Genomic DNA, 20536 nt, shown 5'->3' on the forward strand with positions numbered 1-20536 from the left:
GTCCCCACCTGTGCTCCTGGCTCCTCCACCTTGACCAGGGCCCCCAATAGCAAGCCACTTTCTATGGGGGCACTGGTGTGTGCTTGCTCCTAAGCCCGCTGTATGCGTCTATAAGACACATAGAGGGAGATTTACTAAAACTGGTGCACACAGAATCTGGTGTTGCTGCGCATAGAAACCAATCAGCTTCCAGGTTTTATTGTCTAAGCTTAATTGAACAAGCTGATGTTGGAATAATTTTGGCTACCAAGCACAGCTGCACCTGGTTCTGTGCGCTCCACTTTTAGTAAATATCCTTTATACAGCCCTCACATTCTCCCCATTGGCTCACTAGCTGTGATTCACAGCAGTGGGAGTCAGTGGCCCCCACTGCTGTCTCAGCCAATGAGGAAAGAGAAACTTGGGACAGCTGAGGCTCCCGTGCACATCCCTAAATCAAGAGGGGGCTCAGGTGAGTATTAAGGAGGGCTGTGGGGGGAACAGCACACAGGTTTATTTTTTTAACCTTCATGCATAGAACGAATGAAGGTAAAAAAACTTCAGCCTTTACCGTATATCTATGCAAAGGGCAAAGTTTGCCCACAGGGGATGTTTCATGCCTCTAAGTGCAGGCAGTTCCATTCATGTCAATTGGGACATGGCCACTGCTGCCAATTTTACACCTGTTCAGGTGCATATCCACGAACATACATTGTCTGCATCCCAATTGACATTAATGGGACCGCCCACATGCAGATGCAAGAAACACCTGGGCATCCCATGCGGCCAAACACAGCCCTTAGCACGGGTGTAGGCTTTAGTGCACCCGTACGAACAAGGCCTAATAGTACATAAATTACCTCTGGGTGTCATTTTTTTACTTCTCAGCAAATAGTTTACAGTCTTTAACTGGATCTGCAAAACTATTATCCATTCCTGTAGTCAGCCCTACCTGTTGTAATTTGAAACCACATTTTGTAGTTTTTATCTGCAAATATAAAGTACATTTCTTCACTGTTTATATACTTGTTGTGCACCACTATAAACTTTCCTTTTGAATATAATACTCATTACACATGATTAGTTCACCTCACCATTCAAATACCTACACCTTCACCTTTTCTTGCAAGCATAATGCTCTATTTGTTTCAAGTATGCACATCTTGTTGCCTTAAAATTGTACTGATTGTTTTATACTGCTTAATATGCAAAGCATTAGAGTATTTCAAGAGCCGATGAGAAGCCCAATCCTAGCAATTGCAGGATAGGAAGTTCTTTGTACATTTTTATTTAAAAAAAAAAAAAAACACAATAATGTATTTATACAATAGGTTTGTTCCAATTTGTTTCCTTTTAGAATCATGTTTATCAGTTTTGTGCTAAAGACCTTCAGCAACTAAAGAAAATTATGATGGAAAACAGCCGAAAACAGGAAGAAGAGTTTCAAAGTCTTACTGAACTATTGCATTTGGTAAAAATAACACACACACTTGGAAAAAGGATATTGTATATAACAGAGTTAGAAGCTTTTTTTTCAAAGTGGAAAAAAAACATACTTGGCATATGACTAAATTACCAAATATGCTTTTTTTAACATCTTCCAAAGGATTCTCATCAGAGTCACATTTCCAGATATTTGACTATCGACTTTAAAAAATGTGCACTGAACTTTATCTACTAACATTATATACTTCTGTTCTGCGAAAAGAACAGTATTAATTAGATGAGTCATTTGATACCCTGGTTGGCATTATGAGGTCAATTTACTAAAACTGGAGAGTGCAAAATCTGGTGCAGCTCTGCATAGAACCAATCAGCGTCCATTTTTTTCTTTTTTTAAAGCCTAATTCGTAAGTGGGTTACCCCATGGCTCTGTCTTGGGACCAATTCAGTTTACTTTATTCATAAATGATCTAGAGTAAGGGATAAATAGCTCAATCTCAGTTTTTGCGGACGACACAAAAATAGGTAGATAGGTAGGGCAATAACTTCAAAGCAGATATAGAAATTTTACAGAATGACCTGAGCAAAATAATTGGGCTACTACAACGCAAACTACTCACTAGGGGAGAACATCTGGGGGAATCAAGGATGGAGAAAGATCTGGGGGTCCTAGTAGAAAATAGACTAAGCAATAGTATGCAATGTCAAGCTGCAGCTACCAAAGCCGGTAGAATAATAACATGCATAAAAAAGGGGATATACTCGAGGGATAAAACTATAACCCTGCCACTTTATAAAACGCTGGTTCTGCCACATCTGGAGTATTCCGTCCAGTTCTGGTCACCAGTCCTCAAAAAGGATGTGCTGGAGCTGGAGAGAGTCCCGAGAAGGGCAACAAAATTATTACAGGGATTGGAGGACCTCAATTACGAGGAATGACTACAAGCACTAAATTTATTCTCACTAGAATAGAGACACTTGAGAGAGGAATTGATAGAGATTTACAAATACCTCAGTGGTGATCCCAGCATAGAAAAAAAACTATTCAGTCTTAGTGAGTGTAAGAGGACACGGGGCCACAAAATGAGATTGGAGGAGAAGCGGTTTAACCTAAAGCTGCACAGGGGGTTTTTCACTGTCAAGGTGATAAGGATGTGGAACTCTCTACCACAATTGGTGGTGTCAGCTTGGGTTATTAAAAGACTCTTGAACGTGCATCTTAGCAAACACAATATACAAGGATATGGGAAATGATTATCGAAACTGACAAACGTACACCTACACAGGTTGAACTGGATGGACTATTGTCTTTATTCAACCCCACATACTATGCAACTAGTATATGTAACTATGTATTTGAGCAAGCTGAAGTCAGAAGCTGATTCGTTACCATGAAAAAACTGATTTTGCACTCTCCAGTTTTAGTAAATCAACCCCTACGTGTACTGACCTTATCTTTCCTGTAGAGCCCCCTTTTTGAAAATAACAAAAGTCTGTTGGAAAAGGGTGCTTGTAAATATCTACAGGACTGAAATAGGTAAGAGTGTAACATTTGATAACATTCCTGGAGTATACATGCTGTAGGTGGATATTCAACAAAACAAAAAGATTTGCATACAGTGTTTATTTTCAGGATTCAAAGTCAAGGCCAGTTATAATGTTTTGTAAAGTGGATCCTATATTGCCTTTGCTACTTTTGTTTTCATAGATTTGTAGTTGATTTAAAGTTGCTGCTTATCTTTCGTATTCAGTAAAGAGCTTTTTTAGTACTAATTCTTCAGTGCTGTAACTGATAGAAATCAGAATTCACTGTTTTTTTTTTTTTTTTAAACCAGCAAGCTTTATTGCAAGTAGTGCAAACTCACAAAGCCAGAGTATGGCACATGGCTCACTGCCAGACCCTCTCCTACTTCTTCAGTGCATTTCTACCGAATAGGATTTGGTAATGAAGCCCATATTGGTAAAAACTGCATAAAAGTAGTAGGAGAAGGGCAGTGAACCATGTGTCATAGTCTGCCTTTATGGGCATGTGCACTACTTGCAATAATGCTTGTTGGATTACAAGGTAAAAAAGAAACTGTGGAAGTGTAGCCTGTTTGTTTGTGGAAACCGCAGGGAGAAAAACGGATCTCAGAAGATATACACCCACAGCTTGTGTGTGATCTGTAAGACCACCAGGAGTTGTAATATCTCTCTGTAAGTTAAATAAAAAGTCAATCTTGCCCTGTCAGACTAGTAATAGATTAATGCTGATTACTATAGGTTAGTAATCAGTACTTATCTAATTGCTTTAGTAATCAATACGCTTAGTCAAGACAGATACATTTGACATTTGATGTGATAAATTGTGATTTACAATGTTTCCTATTGTTTTCTCGTGTTTATACATTTTTTCTTCTTCAAAAGGTGCAACTTACTCCAGAGATGAAGCAAAATATATTTTCCTCCACTTTGTTACCAGTACTGCACTCTTCAATTCTTTCACTAGAGGTGAGGAATGTATCCTAAAAGACATCTCAAACACAGACCACATAAATATCTGACAGTCTCTCAGATGTAAATGTTAAAGTTGTCAAGCCCAGTAAAGACATAATGCCCCTATGTCCTACAGAGAATATGGAAAGATCAAGCGGCTTGGGGCAAATCCAAAAAGATTGAAAGCTGCAAACAGAAATTGCTCTTTCCTATTTATGAATAATAAAGACTGCCCACAGTAGACCAAGAACCATGTTTCTGTTTCTGAATGTAAAAGTATAAGATCTTGTAGCGTAATTCAACCTAATGTTTGTTGATAACCTGTTCTGTGGTTATTATAGAGACTGAGCAATGTTTATTTGGATGGAATTTACTATTTGCAATGTCCACTTTTACTTATGAAATTTTGACCAATATTCCAGGGGTTGCATTATATTGTTGTCATGAGGGATCCATTGGGAGGGATTTATAGCATTTCCTGTTTTAAACACAGTTAAAAGGTTTATGCTAGAGCTTTAACTGCTTGAATATCCATGGGACCATGTTAGAATGGTTTGCAGTAGAAACTTCTATTACAGAACGGACAGAATTTGTTCTCAATTGCCCTTAATTTAATCATGTAAATGCACATCTAGTAAAGGAAATTTTAAGATAAAGTAAATGTTAGTAATCCTTTTAAATAGACCACAGTTTCCTTGTGTTTCTTTAAAGGTCCGTTAAAATAAACCTTTTACTCAATGCAAAAAAAAATAAAAAAGTTTGAGTTGGAGGCTTACTTTAAAGACAGCTAAATTGGGGGCATGTCTGAGATGGCGATCGGAAGAGATGTGAAGTTGTGGAGCTCTGTTGCCTTAGCATGAAAATCAAACAGAGTTATGGACCATTTTTCTACCACCTGGTTGTACACCTTTCCCCCCTACCACCTAGGGATGACCTTGGCTTTCGCAAGGTTCACAGGTGACTTCAAAGGCCTTCAGAAAGTGGCAGTAGTACAGTCTACTAGCTATGGCAACTGAGACATGTGATCCCAAGTCACTGGGCAAGGCTAACTTCACTATTGTGATGTCCACTATCTCTGGGTGTCAAACGGCCTTACCCCCTAAGATGAAACATCTACAGAATGACATCGGGCTGATGAACTGAGGCCTTGACACCTTTTGAAAAGGGAATCAGCAAAGCAAAGCAGTGGGAAATTGAGGTGAAGGATATAATCCACAGCTACACTATTACTCTCTGCATGCAAACTAAAGTGAAGTTTCTGGAAGTCAGGGCTGAAGATGTGGGGAATCACATTTGATGCAATATTTTTCACATACTGGACCTGCCCACGGAAGCAGAAGGTCAGGATACCACCCTTTTTTCACAGAAAACATATTCTGCACACTACTGCCTGGAGCTAAATTATTCAGCTTTTTTGCCGTGGAATGTGCCCACCTCATGCCAGCTATGCAGGGGCCCACCAGAGACTTCTGCACACACTTTTATATTTAAACTCCTCATCTTGAGATATTGTGGTCTGATACTAAAGTAGGCCAGAGCAAAGAGAGAGGAATGCTTGGAAAATATAATTTTTTCCCTAACTATTCTGTAGATACCCAACTACTGTGATGGTCCTTTGATGAGGTCAGGGCCAAACTTCATTCAATAGGTATACCGTACAGCATGATTTTCCTGGCCAGACTCGTCCAATATGGAGAAGCTGCACAATTTTTTTACCTCATCTATGTAAGATGCTAAATGGCTGGAGACCATATGTAAGCACTAGCTATTAATACGTTATGATATGATATTTTGTTCAGCCATTTAATTAGATCCTCTGTTTAACACATCCACCCAAGGATCTTGTGCTCAAGAGTTGACTCAGGCAGAATTACAAGTCTAACAGTTAGATTCCTAATTCACTCAGAATCAAGACCCCCACATTCACAATGCTCTAAAGTAGCGTACATGGAAGTTTTACTTTTAAAGACCTCAGCAACTAGGAAAAAAATGCTCTATCAGGCACATCATGTTTTTATACATGGGGAAAAAGAGGTAGGCTACTCACGGGTTTGCAAAAGAACAGGCATCGATGGCTAGTATTGCTAATATAGTGAATTCCGGGGGTACATCTCTGATAGATCCTACCCTGGTTAACAAACACTTTGCGTCCTACTACAGACCCCACTCTCAGTCCTGTAGTTACTACTCTCATGAAAACCCCTCTTGTGGCCTGGACAAAGGGTAGAGGAAAATATAGAGACACACCTCTTCTCCCTATATACATGCCTTTGCTTTGGGGTAACTGTGCTCTACCCATATCCGTAACATACCAGGCCCAAATTAATATGGAATTAGGATATTTAAACACACTTCTATCAGCTACCTAATTTGTGATCAACGGTGCCCTACCTCTACATAAATTAGTTTTTTACAGCCAAATCTGTCCTCCAAAAATATGATAACATATGGGTAAAATGGATTTACATGCAGAGACTAAATGCCTTGTTTTTGTGAAACTGATCTCATGTGGCAGATGCTTTAGGTTATGTCTTAGGGAGACAAATCCATTATTTGGATATCCACCACAGTGGGTCTTTGCCCTCATTCGACCCCCCCCTCCCAGCTGTCACTTACCCTCCCTTGCTCTCCCCTTTCCTCTTAGGCCACTTTTAGCCCATACATTTTCAATGTTTATAGTGTACAATGTGCAAACGTAAGATGGTTACAGATATTTTTTAAAATGGTTTCCTTTAGCACAACCTGCTCAACATTTTACGATACTAATGTTGATATATATACCATAAGGTGTTTTATGTGTTTATTAAATTACTAATTATTAATTATTATTATTAAATTTATTAAAAATTACTGTTAAAAAGAAAGCTAAATAAATGTTAATAATAGTAAGGTAAAATAGCTAATAGGATACATGTGCTCCATACAGGGTGACCCTTTTGACATCCTTGAGAATAATAAAGATTTTTTAAAGAATTCTGGGATTGATTTATTGCTTAAAGAACTTGATCGCATAATAATACAGAAGAAAAAAAACACCATATTAGAGGTAATGTTTCCTCATTATTTTTTTATTTACAAATGCGTTTCTGCATATCCCAATTGAGTTTCCCAAATAGATAAATGAACGCTGCATATATTATTTATTGTTTTTGTACATTATACATTTATATGTAAAGTAATAGAATAAAATGTCCAGTATACCAGTATAATGTTCTTTTTAGTGGCTTTATTCATATGAAGACGATCTGAAAGCATTACATTTGTTTTGCATCCCAACTTATTGAAAGTTAGTTGTGCTCTACCTTTATTTTAGCAAAGATGCTATACTATACTAAATTGTATAATCAATAATTATATACTTCAGATTGAAAAGAGACTGGAAGACTTTGAAGCCAGTCAGAAGGGTGAAGCTAATGATGAACCCGAAAATGACACTCCACCAGAAGACACCCAACCGGCTACTCAGACTATAGAGTATGTAAATATATATATATATATATATATATATATATATATATATATATATATATATATATATATATATATATATATATATATATACACACACACACACATTTACAATGCTAGGCCATTATTCAATATTAGTACTTATATTTAATTTGATCATTAGTAAAAGCTTAACTATTCCTTGGTGAATTTCAAGGCAGCGATATGTTGGATCAAAATCATTCTTTGGGATATATTTGACATACTACAGGTGCATCTCATAAAATTAGAATATCATCAAAAAGTTAATTTATTTCAGCAATTCAGTTCAAAAAGTAAAACTCATATATTTTATATAGATGTGTTACACACAGAGTAAAATATTTCAAGCATTTCTTTCTTTTCATTTTGATGGTTATGGTTTACAGCTAGTTAAAACCCAAAATTCAGTATCTCAGAAAATTTGAATATTATATAAGACCAATAAAAGAAAAGTATTTTTAATACAGAAGTGTTGACTTACTGAAAAGTATGTCCATGTACAGTATAATTTGCACTCAATACTTAGTTGGGGCTCCTTTTGCATGAATTAATGCATCAATGCGGCGTGGCATAGAGGCAATCAGCCTTTAGCACTGCTGAAGTGTTATGGAAGCCCAGGTTGCTTTGATCAGGTCAGCTCATCTGCATTGTTGGGTCTGATGTCTCATCTTCCTCTTGACAATACCCCACAGATTCTCTATGGGGTTTAGGTCAGGTGAGTTTGCTGGCCAATCAAGCAGAGTGATACCATGTTTATTAACCACTTCCATACAGAGCAGTTAGACACCCTTCCTGCCCAGACCAATTTTCAGCTTTCAGCACTCTCACACTTTGAATGACAATTGCTCAGTCATGCTACACTGTAACCAAACAAAATTTTTATCATTTTTTTCACACAAATAGAGCTTTCTTTTGGTGGTATTTGATCACAACTGGGGTTTTTTTTTTTTGTGATATATGCAAAAAAAGAGCAAAAATTTTGAAAAAAAAAAAACACTTTTTTTGAGTTTCAATTATAAAATTTTGCAAAAAATTAATTTTTCTTCATACATTTGGGCCAAAATGTATACTGCTACATGTCTCTGGTAAAATTAACCCAAATTAGTGTATATTATTTAGTCTGTGTGAAAGTTATTGAGTCTAGAAGCTATGGTACCAATTACTGAAAATTGATCACACCAGATGTACTGACTGCCTATCTCCTTTCTTGAGGCCCTGAAATGTCAGGACAGTACAAATACCGCCCAAATGATCCCTTTTTGTAAAGTAGACAGTCCAAGGTATTTAGTAAGAGGCATGGTGGGTTTTTTGAAGTTGTAATTTTTTCCCACAATTCTTGGGAAAATGAAGAAAAAAAATATTTTTTCTTTTTTTTTCTTTTTTTTTCCCACAAAGTTGTCAATTTATAAGCTATTTCTAACACATAGCATGTACACAGCAAAAATTACACCCAAAAATACATTCTGATACTCCTTCCGAGTATGGCGATACCACATGTGTGAGACTTTTACACAGCCTGGCCACAAAAAGATACTCCACGTCCAAGAAGCACCTTCAGGCGTTCTAGGAGCATAAATACACATAAAACTTTCTTACTACCTATCACATTTTTCAAGGCCCTAGAGCACCAATACAATGGAAAAGTCCACAAAATGACCCCATTTTGGAAAGCAAACACTCCAACGTATATTCTATGAGGCAAATGGGTCCTTTGAACATGTCATTTTTTTCCACAGGTTTTTGGAAAACGTGGGAAAAAAATGAAAACTTTTTTTTTTTACACAAAGTTGTCAATTTATAGGATATTCCTAGCACATAGCATGTACACAGCAAAAATGACACCCCAAAATTCATTCTGCCACTCCTCCTGAGTATGGCAATACCACATGTGTGAGACTTTTTCACAGCCTAGCCATATAGAGGGGCCTAACATCCAAGGAGCATCATCATGCATCCTAGCCACTTGCCTAGGCCTATTTTTGACATTTGGTGTTTACAAGCTAAAATCAGTTGTTTTGCTTAGAACCCCCAAACATTATATATATTTTTTTTAGCAGAGACCCTAGAGATTAAAATGGAGATTATTGCAATATTTTTTATCACACCGTATTTGCGCAGCGGTCTTCCAAAAGCAAATTTTTTTGGAAAAAATGCACTTTTTTTAATTAAAAAATAATAAACCAGTAAAGTTAGCCCAATTTTTTTCCATAATGTGAAAGATAATGTTACGCCGAGTAAATAGATACCCAACATGTCATGTTTCAAAATTGCGCACGCTCACGGAATGGCGACAAACTTTGGTACTTAAAAATCCCCATAGGCGACAATTTAAAAATTTCTACAGGTTGCCATCTTTGAGTTATAGAGGAGGTCTAGGGCTCAAATTATTCCCCTTGCTCTAACGATCGCGGCGATACCTCACATGTGTGGTTTGAACACCGTTTACATATGTGGGAGGGGTTTCCGTATGCGCCGCTTCTGCGCGCGAGCTAACGGGGACAGGGTGCTTTAATTTTTTTTTTTTTTTACTATTTATTTTATTTATTATTTTTTATTTTTACACCGTTTAACAAAAAAAAAAAAAAAAAGGATCATTTTTATTTCTATTACAAGAAATGTAAACATTACTTGTAATAGAAAAAGGCATGACAGGACCTCTTTTTTGTGAGATCTGGGGTCAAAAAGTCCTCAGATCTCACAAGTACACTAAAAGATATAAAAAAAAAAAAAAAATTATTATATAAAATGAAAAAAAAAAAAAGGACCTTTAAACCGGTTGCTAGGCAACAACATTTTTCGTAGCTCCGGTCCTCCAAGACCATAGAGTCAAGTGAGGGCAAGTTTGCCCTCACTCGACATCCTGTCTGTGAGGATCTGGGACCGGATCGTTTTCCCCCGCTGTCGGCGGGTCCGGTAAGCGGGGAAAAGGACCGGACACGGCGGGAGGGGGGGGCACCTCTTCCGCCATCCCGGAAGGGTGATCCCACGGCGAATCCGCCGCTGGGACCACCCTTATCGGAAAGCCAACCGTCCACCGTTTAAAAAATACCAGGCTTATGGCAGCTATCTGCTGCCATAACACCGGTATTTAGGTTTAAACGGAGGGCGTATATAAACCTTTTTGGACTTAGACATGGTGGCTGTATGAAGGGCGACAGGTACTCGGGTACTTTGTTGGGCAGGTGACAGGTACTCTGGTACTGATGAGCTGGTGGCAGGTACTCGGGTACTCCGATAGGCAGGTGACAGGTACTCGGGTACTCTGATGGGCAGGTGACAGGCAGGTGATAGGTACTGATGATCAGTACTGATACGTGATAGGTACTGATGAGTACTGATGAGTAGTGATGGGTACTGATGAGCAGGCGGCAAGTACTCGGGTACTTCAGGCGTCAGGTACTCTGATGAGCAGGTGGAAGGTACTCGGGTACTCTGATGGGTAGGTGACAGGTACTCAGGTACTCTGATGACGGGTACTCCGTTGACAGGTACTCAAAGTACCCAAGTATCCGTCATCAGAGTACCCGAGTATCCGTCATCAGAGTACCCGAGTACCTGTCATCAGAGTACCCGAGTACCCGTCATCAGAGTATCCGAGTACCCGTCATCAGAGTACCCGATTACCCGTCATCAGAGTACCCGAGTACCTGTCATCAGAGTACCTGCGTACCTGTCATCAGAGTACCCGAGTACCTGTCATCAGAGTACCCGGGTACCTGTCATCAGAGTACCCGAGTACCTGTCATCAGAGTACCCGGGTACCTGTCATCAGAGTACCCGAGTACCTTTCATCAGAGTACCTGAATACCTGTCACCAGCCCATCAGAGTACCCGAGTACCTATCATCAGAGTACCTGATGGGCTGGTGACAGGTACTCGGGTACTTTGATGGGCTAGTGACAGGTGCTCTTTATTGGGGGGGGGGCAATCAGCGTGTTTGGGGTGCACTGTACTTGGTAACTAGCTGTTACCACACTCTCTTCCTCACACAGGATCAGTGTGTGAGGAGGAGAACACGGTGACAGCTAGTTACCGTGTTCTCTGTTGACATTTGTGACCGGCTGTGATTGGACACAGCCGGTCACGTGGTAAAGAGCCAATTTCATTGGCTCTTTACCTAGATCGGGGATCGACTCTGTCCGAGGGACGAGCCTCGTCCCCGATCGCTGCTCTGCGCGCCCCCGGGGGCGCGCATTGCAGAGAAAACGAGCGGCTCGTGCTGGAGCCGCTCATGTGATCGGCTGTGATTGACACAGCCGATCACGTGGTAAACAGCCAATTTCTATTGGCTGTTTACCTTGATCAGGGATGGGCTATGTCCGAGGGACGAGCCTCACCCCCGATCGCTGCGCTGCGCGCCCCCGGGGGCGCGCAGTAGCAGCTAGAGCGGGCGGACGTCATATGACGCCCGCCCGGATCCGTACAACCACCATGCCGACGTCATATTACTATGACTCGGTATGGAAGTGGTTAAACCAGGTATTGGTACTTGGCTGTGTGGGCAGGTGCCACGTCCTGCTGGAAAATGAAATCAGCATCTCCATAAAGCTGGTCAGCAGAGGGAAGCATGAAGTGCTCTAGAATTTCCTGCTAGAGGGCTGCGCTGACTTTGGACTTGATAAAACACAGTGGACCAACACCAGCAGATGACATGGCTCCCAAAATCATCACAGATTGTGGAACATTTTGCATTTCCTTTGGAAATCAAGTTCCCAGAGTTTGGAGGAAGAGTGGAGAGGCACAGAATCCAAGTTGCATGAGGACCAGTGTGAATGTTATATAATGATTGTTGATTTGGGGAACGGTTTTCTAGATCTTCTACTGCATCATTAGTAATATGAGTACACGGCAAGCATGAGACCACATTGTTTATAGCTATGGCAGAACTACTTAAAGAGGATCTTTACCCTGTAAGCAAAAACTTTAAAGTGATACTAAAGTCTCTGTTTTTTTTTTTTTTTTTAAAAATAACAAACATGTTATACTTACCTGCTCTGTGCAGTGGTTTTGCACAGAGCAGCACAGAGCTTCCTCTTTTGGGGTCCCTTGTTTGCGCTCCTGGCCCCTCACTTCTGCCAAGTGCCCCCACAGCAGGCTGCTTGCTATGGGGGGCACCTGAGCCGAGCCACAGCTATGTGTGTCTATTCAGACATGGAGCCGTGGTTCAGCCCCACCCCCTCTCTCTCCCCATTGGCTCACTGACTTTGATTGACAGTAGCGGGAGCCAATGGTGCCACGCTGCTGTCTCAGCCAATGAAGAAAGAGAGTCCCAGGCAGTCGAGACTCTCCTGCAACATCGCTGGATCCAGATGGGCTCAGGTAAGTATTAGTGGGGCTGAGATGGACTGCTGCCACAGAAGGTTTTTTATCTTAATGCATAGAATGCATTAAGATAAAAAAAAAAACAGATTTACAACTCTTTAAAGTCAGCAGCTACATATACTGTAATAAAACCCACTTACCTGTCCCAGGATCCAGCGATGTCCTCACTCGACCCAGAACTTTGTCAGTCTTTGGGACCAGACACCCGCATCTCAATTGTGGGAAGCTGATTGTGGCTTATTGTGGCCTCACAAACAGCTGCCCACTGCACAGGTAGCCCCCCCCCCCCAAAAAAAAGAAAAAAGATATCAAATATGGGAGCTGAGGGAGGAGGGGGAAAAGCGAGACTTCCCCTTTTGGGTGAAGTTCTGTTTTAAGGTACTGAAAAGCTGAGTTTTGTACGATTTACACTTTATCGACATTTAAAAAGCCAATGTGTGAATTAAACCACGAGTATTCACTAAAATATAACAATGCACTAAAAAAGGTAAATGATTAAAATCCAGATCAACACAATGAGGTTGGTTTACTACTGGAGAGTGTGATGGAAATACACCAAGTTGGATAAGTAATAAAATATTTAATGAGAATGTATATTGTTTTTATATATTTTCTTTATTAATTATGTTCAGGACTATCTTTTGTATTTATTGCCAAGAAGAATAATTTGGCACTGTTGTCCTGCAGCACCATGGTGCTAGATTCAGTGCAACAATATTTACATGCAGTGTGCAGTTTGTATATCTTCATTGGGGTTGATTTACTAAAACTGGAGAGTGAAAAATCTGGGGCAGCTCTGCAAAGAAATCAATCAGCTTCCAGGTTTTTTTGTCAAAGCATATATGAACAAGCTGATTAGTTACCATGCAGAGCTGCACTAGATTTGGCACTCTCCAGTTTTACCTAATTATTCTTCTTGGTAATAAATACAAAAGATAGTCCTGAACATAATTAATAAAGAAAATATATAAAAACACTATACATTCTCATTAAACATTTTATTACTTATCCATCTTGGTGTATTTCCATCACATTATATACAGTATACTTCTCATTTCTGCTCAAATGGTACACCATAAAACACTATAGTATATATAGTATAGTATATATACAAAGGAGTAAATGTGGCATTTACCAAACATTCCTAGGTGGTATAAAATTCATTGCAAATTAAAACAAGTTAATCAGGACCATTCACCTGCAGTGAATGTTTGGTGAATGTCACAGTCACCGCTTTGTAAATATGCCTATTGGTGTCCTGCACAAAAGCACTACCTGACATTATCTTAAAACCCTTTCTTACTTATTGTCCTAATGACTTATTTGTCTTATTGACTATCTACTGGACAGATGCACTTGTTCAGATGCAAAACTGAGGAAGGAAGGTAATGCTGAAAAACTCTCTGAAGATCATGTTAAACACAGACATTTCATTCTCTACAGGCTCTTAAAGTGCTTCTAAAACCAATTGTTTTTTTAGTTTTGGATAGTGTGAGGAAAGGTTAAAATCCTTGACATTTTTTTTCTGTCTGTATCCCTACTAGGGAGATTCACTCTTGCTAAAATGGATTGAGACCCCATTGAGTTTTGGGTTGTGGGTGATACACTGCTGTAATATTGCATGTTATTTGTACTTCAGCTGATATTTGTTATTGTTTTTATTTTTTTTCATCTCAGCTTTGAACAAGAAAGAGAGGTCTTAAAGACAAATGAGAATTTTTTCAATAAGATGAAAGAAGAGATTGAAGGACTCATCAGAGACACTTTAGATGGAAGGGTAAGTGCTAAATGAAATAGTTATATCTAAAAAAAAATAAATTAAAAAAAAAAAAAATATATATATATATATATATATATATATATATATATATATATATATATATATATATATATATATGTGTGTGTGTGTGTGTGTGTGTGTGTGTGTGTGTGTGTGTGTGTGTGTGTGTGTGTGTGTGTGTGTGTGTGTATGTATATATATATATATATATATATATATATATATATATATATATATATATATATATATATATATATATATATATATATATACACACACACACACACACACATTTTTTTCCCAATATTTTTGGTCTTTTTTCATTAATTTATTTAGCAAAAAATAAAAAAAAACCCAGTGGTGATGAAACACCACCAAAAGAAAGCTCTATTTGTGTGAACAAAATTTATATATATATATATATATATATATATATATATATATATATATATATATATATATATATATATAAAATTAAAATATATATAATATTATTTAAATATTATTGTTTTTATTTTTATTTTTTCTTCATTTCCCGGTGTAAAATTTTGCAAAGAAATAATTAGACCAAAATGTATTCTGCTACATTTTTTGGGGTGAAAATAACCTAAATGAGTGTATATTATTTAGTCTGTAGGATAGTTATAGAGTCCACAAACTATGGCATATATCTTGAAATCGATCAACCCTGTTGTACTTGAGGCCCAAAAATATCAGGAGAGTACAGATATCACCCAAACTTCCCCTTTTTGGAAAGTAGACAGTATTTAGTAAGAGGCATGGCGAGATTTTTAAAAGTTGTAATTGTTTGTCATAATATTTTTGGAAATAAAAGAAAAAAAATGTTCACATTTTTTTTGTACATACTGTCCACAGTACAGTACAGCGTCATCTTTTAACTGGTATGGCAGTGATCAGGGACACTGACTGGTGACAGTACAAAAAATAACAAAAAAATGTAACAATTTTAAAAAAAATGGTTTTATTTTTTTAACACACTTTGATCAGAGCAATATAATGTTACCATAGTAACATTGGACTACTCTGTGAAGTGATGAGATTTTTTTTTTTTACAGATTATGATTGCTTATAGCAGTGAATGTCATTGTTATAAGCAAGCATTTTACTGCATTATTTTGTTTTGATTAGCTGTGATTGGCCAAAGCTAATCACATGGTACAGATGGACTGTGATTGGCCCTGTCTGTACCATGTGATCACTGTGACCAGTCACAGCTAACAACACAATTATAACAATGAATGGCATGAAAGGAAACCATTAATTGTTTACAACTGTTATGTGACCTGCTGTGATTGATCACAGCAATCACATTGTACTGGCAGTGGCCCGGTACACTGATCAGTCATCGGCTGTGTCCAGTGGACACAGCTGGTGACAGATCACGCCTGCAGCACGGCCGCACGCAAGGCTTGTTCCAGGAGGACATCATATGACATGCCCTGCCACCTCCGCTATCATCAATCCAGGGGACCACTAAAAAACACTGCCTGGTACTTTCCACCCGACCACGAGCTGGAGAAACACAGCATGTACTGTATCTGTGTGCAGTGCAAGACCTCGTGTGCTGAAGAAGGGCCGGCACCACCGTCACAATTGCAAGGCTCTGGAGCCATGTGGAAGCTGCACAAGGTGAGGGGGGGACACACTGGGGGAGGAGGGTACAAAGGGGGGCATAGGTAAGTTCCAGAAGGTGGGGGTTGCACAAGGGGAAGGGTGGCAAAAAGTAAGGAGGGAGGGGAAGCTGCACAAGATGAGGGGAGAGGGGGGTACACAAGTTTGGGAGGAAGGAGGACAATGTGAGCTGGGGCAAGTGGGAGACGAGGGGGCAAGAGGGGAATTCACAAGGTACGGGGAGAAGGGAAGCTGCACAAGGTGGAGGGGAGAGGAGGAAGCTGCACATGATGAGGGGGGAAAGAATGGGAGGGGGGGAGAGCAGGACAAGGTGAGAAGGGATGGATGACACCATGTTTTACCACATCAGATGACACCAATTCCAGTGACGCCACTGCTAGAGGGTACATCCAGAAAGAGCAGAGAAAGAATAAGGCTTCCAGTATCATTCATCATAAGGAAGGACCAACTTAACATTGTACTTGTGATATCATAAGAATTGTGCACAAAAACATTATCCATATTTCTCTTATGTCCTCTGACAGTCGCCGCCCATTCATACAGTCTTCACGATTGGGTATTGGCCTTCTCTGCAGGAGCAAGCTAAGGCAGTAATTTTGTTAATACAACAAACATTAACATATAGACACACCCCCAGGGGGCCATCCCTCTGGCTTATATCCTCCAGCCAGTACCACTCTAATTCAGTTCTTTGTTGCCTAGCGTCAGGAGTAGAGATAGGTCTTCCCTCCTGGGACCTAGTGTCTCAGTTTTTTTCTTGTTTTATTTCTGAAAAGTGTTTTTTTCTTTTAAAAATAGCTCTTTATTTTTTTTTCTCACCTACGCTAGTTATTTTGAATTTGGAGGACTACAAGCATCAGCAGAACTGGGCCTCAGACTGGTTAATATAGAACCTTATGGAGTCCCAGTCTGCCATCGAGCATTGCAGGCTTTTGGTATGCCCAGGCCTCACAACGACAGTGCCCCTGCAAAGGCGACCAGCCTGCAAAGTTTTCCTATCTTCGCTGGGATGTCTCAACTTCGGGTTGCTAGCATCCTTCCTGGCTGACGGCACCCCCACCCAGGGTGGGAGGTCTCCCGTGTCTGAGCGGTGCCCACGATCGCAGTAGGGTGAGTACTACTACCCCTCTGTCCCTGGGAACAGGTTTCGAGGGGGGATTGAGTGGGCCCACTCTGGGGATGGCGGTACATGTAAAGTTTGCTGTAATATCCCCCTTATGGCCGTGGGATGGCCCCCTGTGTCTTACCTTCCTTGTCCCTGCAGGGGCGCTCCTGCGGTGCAGACCGCCATACGGGGGAGTGTGGGGGCTTCCTTCTCCCCGGGGCTGCTCTGTGCAGATCCCGTGGGGGCCAGTGCGGGCGTTTTCAGCGACTTTTTGCGCTGTTCGACTGGCCGCCAGGTTTGGTAAGGGCTGGCTGTTTGGCCTCAGAGTGAGGGCAGCAGCCATTTTCCATCATCATTGCCAGCGCCGATCGGGCGCCATCTTTAGTGTGGGCGGATGTCCTGTCTAAGCAGCGGCCATTTTCTAAGTGCTTTTCCTCCATTGACTCTATCAGGCACCATTTTCTTGTGGCTCAGGGCTGGCTTTGGCCTTTAGGGGTGTGAGGTCACTTCCTCTTTTTAAACAGACTTCTCAATAGCAGCGTGGCAAGTATAGGGACACTGTGGGGGGATATTTTGCTGGTTTTCTCTGGCTATATTTCTGGAGCACTCTTTTGTCAGTTTAGCTTTAGTTAAGGGAAGGGTCTACACCTGTAAAAGCGGTTTGCGATAGGGGTCTGCGGGAACCGCCGTTTTAAAGGGCCAATGTCATTTTTTTGCACTTTGCTAAACATGGAGTCCCAAGATAGCAAGTTACCCACAGACCTAGTAAGATGTTCAGATACTTCTGATCCCACTTGCTTAGCCTCTTTATCTGCTGCACTTGCGACTTTAGCGTCAAAAGTTGATCTACTGGTGTCTGACCGAAATACAAAGAAACGGCCTATGCCCTCTCAGTCTTCTGACTCAGAGCCTGAATTGGTTGCCACGGGTGACGTCCCCCTTGTGTGGTCCCCGTCTTCTCAGTCGGATGTGGAGGAGAGGGATTCACCCTCTGGGACAGCACGTGAACGCGCTGCAGTAGACGCACTTATTAGCTCCGTTAAGGAGACTTTAAATCTTGATGATGAGCCCTCCATGGCAGGTAAGCGGGTTTCCTTCGGGACCCACAAGACCCTGAAGTTGGGTCAAGCTTTTCCTTGTCCCCAGGAGTTTCAGGAAACAGTAAATGACCATTGGGGTCACATTAAGCAGACGCTGGTAGTACCTAAGAGGTTTAAGTACTGTTATCCCTTTGCGGATTCGGTTGATAATCGCTGGACTGTGGTTCCTAAAGTTTCCAGACTGAATAAATCCACCCTGATGCCCGTCGAAGACTCCCCGGTGTTTTAACGACCCGGCGCATAGACGGGTGGAAACGCTTTCCCGCCACATGTATATGTATATATGCACATGTATATGGTGGCAGGTTCCCTGCTGAAACCGGTGTTCACCTCAGTGATGGTCTCTCAGACTATCGCAGAATGGGCCAAGGTGCTTAGGCGCACTCTGGTAGCAGAGTCGGTTTCTGCTGGTGCGCTGGACATGTTGGACGAAATTGCACAGGCTTTGATATACCTGTGTGACGCGGCTTTGGAGGAGGCTCCTTTGGTTGCACGTCTATCTACAGTCGGGATTGCAATCCGCCGCATTATTTGGCTGTCCACGCTTCTAAGAAAACAGTGTCTGACATCCCTTATGCGGGGGATCGCCTTTTTGGTGACTCTCTGGATGAGCTGATTTGCCTCAAATCTTAAAGGGGAAACCTCCCTACGCTAAGCGGGGTTCCTCCTTTAAGACTAACCGGGGGTCCTTTCGTGTCTTCAGGGCACAAGAAAATGGTAAGTCCTTCAAGGTCTCCAGTGGTCACAACAAATTTTGGGTGGGTAAGCCCAAAACGGGTCAAGCTGAGCAGGCAACCCAGTCCACCGCTTCCTGAAGGGACGCCCTCATCCGTATCAAGGGTGGGGGGACATCTGCGTTGTTTTCTCAAGCCCTGGCTGTCCAACATCCAGGGCAGGTGCGTTCGCGAGCTCATTCATTCAGGGTACAAGATCGAGTTCTGATCTCGCCCCGCAGACAGATTCTTTCCATCAAATCTCCATCTGACTCCCGATCATTTCCGGGATCTACTGCGGGCGGTTCAAAATCTCTCGCCCAAAGGGTCATCGGGCCCATCCAGTCGGTGGTGGCATCTCTGAGTCCAGGGTTCATGGCCTCCATCGACCTAAAAGATGCATATCTGCACATCCCTGTTTACTAGGGTGATCAGCGGTATCTACGCTTCACAATCATAGAGGAGCATTACCAGTTTGTGGCGTTACCCTACGGTCTCGCTTCGGCTCCAAGGGTGTTCACCTAGGTTTTGGCTCCTATGTTGGCTCTGCTACGGGGCAGAGATCCTTGCCAGGTGGGACAAGCATCCTCAGTCTTGGACAGTTGGTTTTCTCTAAACCACCAAGTGAGATCGGATCTTTTGTGGTGGCTCCAGTCACCGATTCTGACACAAGGCAAGTCCTTCTGGCTTTTATTGTGGATTCCAGGTGTGAAAAACTGGACCAGGGGGAATGGTCCTTACACCCGGAGGTGTTTCACCTTCTGTGTATCCGGTGGGGGTCTCCGGACGTGGATCTGTTCGCATCCCGTCTCAACAAAAAAGTGGAACGGTTCGTGGCTCGACCTCGCGATCCTCTGGCGGACGCCTCGGACGCGCTAGTGGTGCCTCCCTGGCGGCTTCCACTAAGAAACGATCTTCTCTCTTAAAGACTGATCTTCCATCCTGCTTTACAGTCGCTGGCTTTGACGGCTTGGCTGTTGAAAGCCAAGTCTTGAGAGACAGGGGTACCCCGTCAGCTGCCATTCCTACCTTGCTAAAAGCTAGAAAAGCTTCCTCTGGGAAGATTTATCATAGCACCTAGAGGGCATATTTTGCCTGGTGTGAGTCACAAGGTCTTCACCCCCGCTCCTTTTCAGTGGCGAGGGTTTTGGCCTTCCTACAGACTAAGGTGGATCAGCGCCTGGCGCTGGCCACGATCAAAGGTCAATTATCGGCCTTGGCCATTCATTTTCAGCGCCCTTTGGCGTCTAATTCTTTGATTAACACCTCTATTCAGGGGGTGTGTCATCTGGCTCCCCCGAGGAAGGCTCCCTTACCTCCCTGGGACCTGAATCTGGTTCTGTCTGTTTTACAACGACCTCCCGTTGAGAACATCAGAGAGATCCCTCTGCCTGTGTTGTCACAGAAAGTTGCCTTTCTAGTGGCGATCACATCTGCCCACAGAGTGTCGGAGTTGGCGGGTCTGTCTTGCCGCTCC

The 20536-nt window shown here is 41.5% G+C and overlaps 1 protein-coding gene across 1 annotated transcript in view; it reads left to right on the forward strand.

Annotated features, from left to right (window-relative positions):
* The window catches only part of LOC309549493 (uncharacterized protein), a gene marked incomplete at its 5' end in the record, with an annotated part of 245888 nt that overhangs the window by 128916 nt on the left and 96436 nt on the right, over window positions 1-20536 (forward strand). Inside the window, 5 exons of the mRNA XM_082249823.1 lie at window positions 1337-1450; window positions 3829-3912; window positions 6824-6943; window positions 7262-7371; window positions 14386-14485. Of these exons, the coding sequence (XP_082105949.1) occupies window positions 1337-1450; window positions 3829-3912; window positions 6824-6943; window positions 7262-7371; window positions 14386-14485 (528 nt within the window). The remainder of the gene's footprint in view (window positions 1-1336; window positions 1451-3828; window positions 3913-6823; window positions 6944-7261; window positions 7372-14385; window positions 14486-20536) is intronic.

The sequence above is a fragment of the Pelophylax lessonae genome (assembly GCF_965119305.1).
Source record: "Pelophylax lessonae genome assembly, chromosome: 1".
NCBI classification, from domain to species: Eukaryota; Metazoa; Chordata; class Amphibia; order Anura; family Ranidae; genus Pelophylax; species Pelophylax lessonae.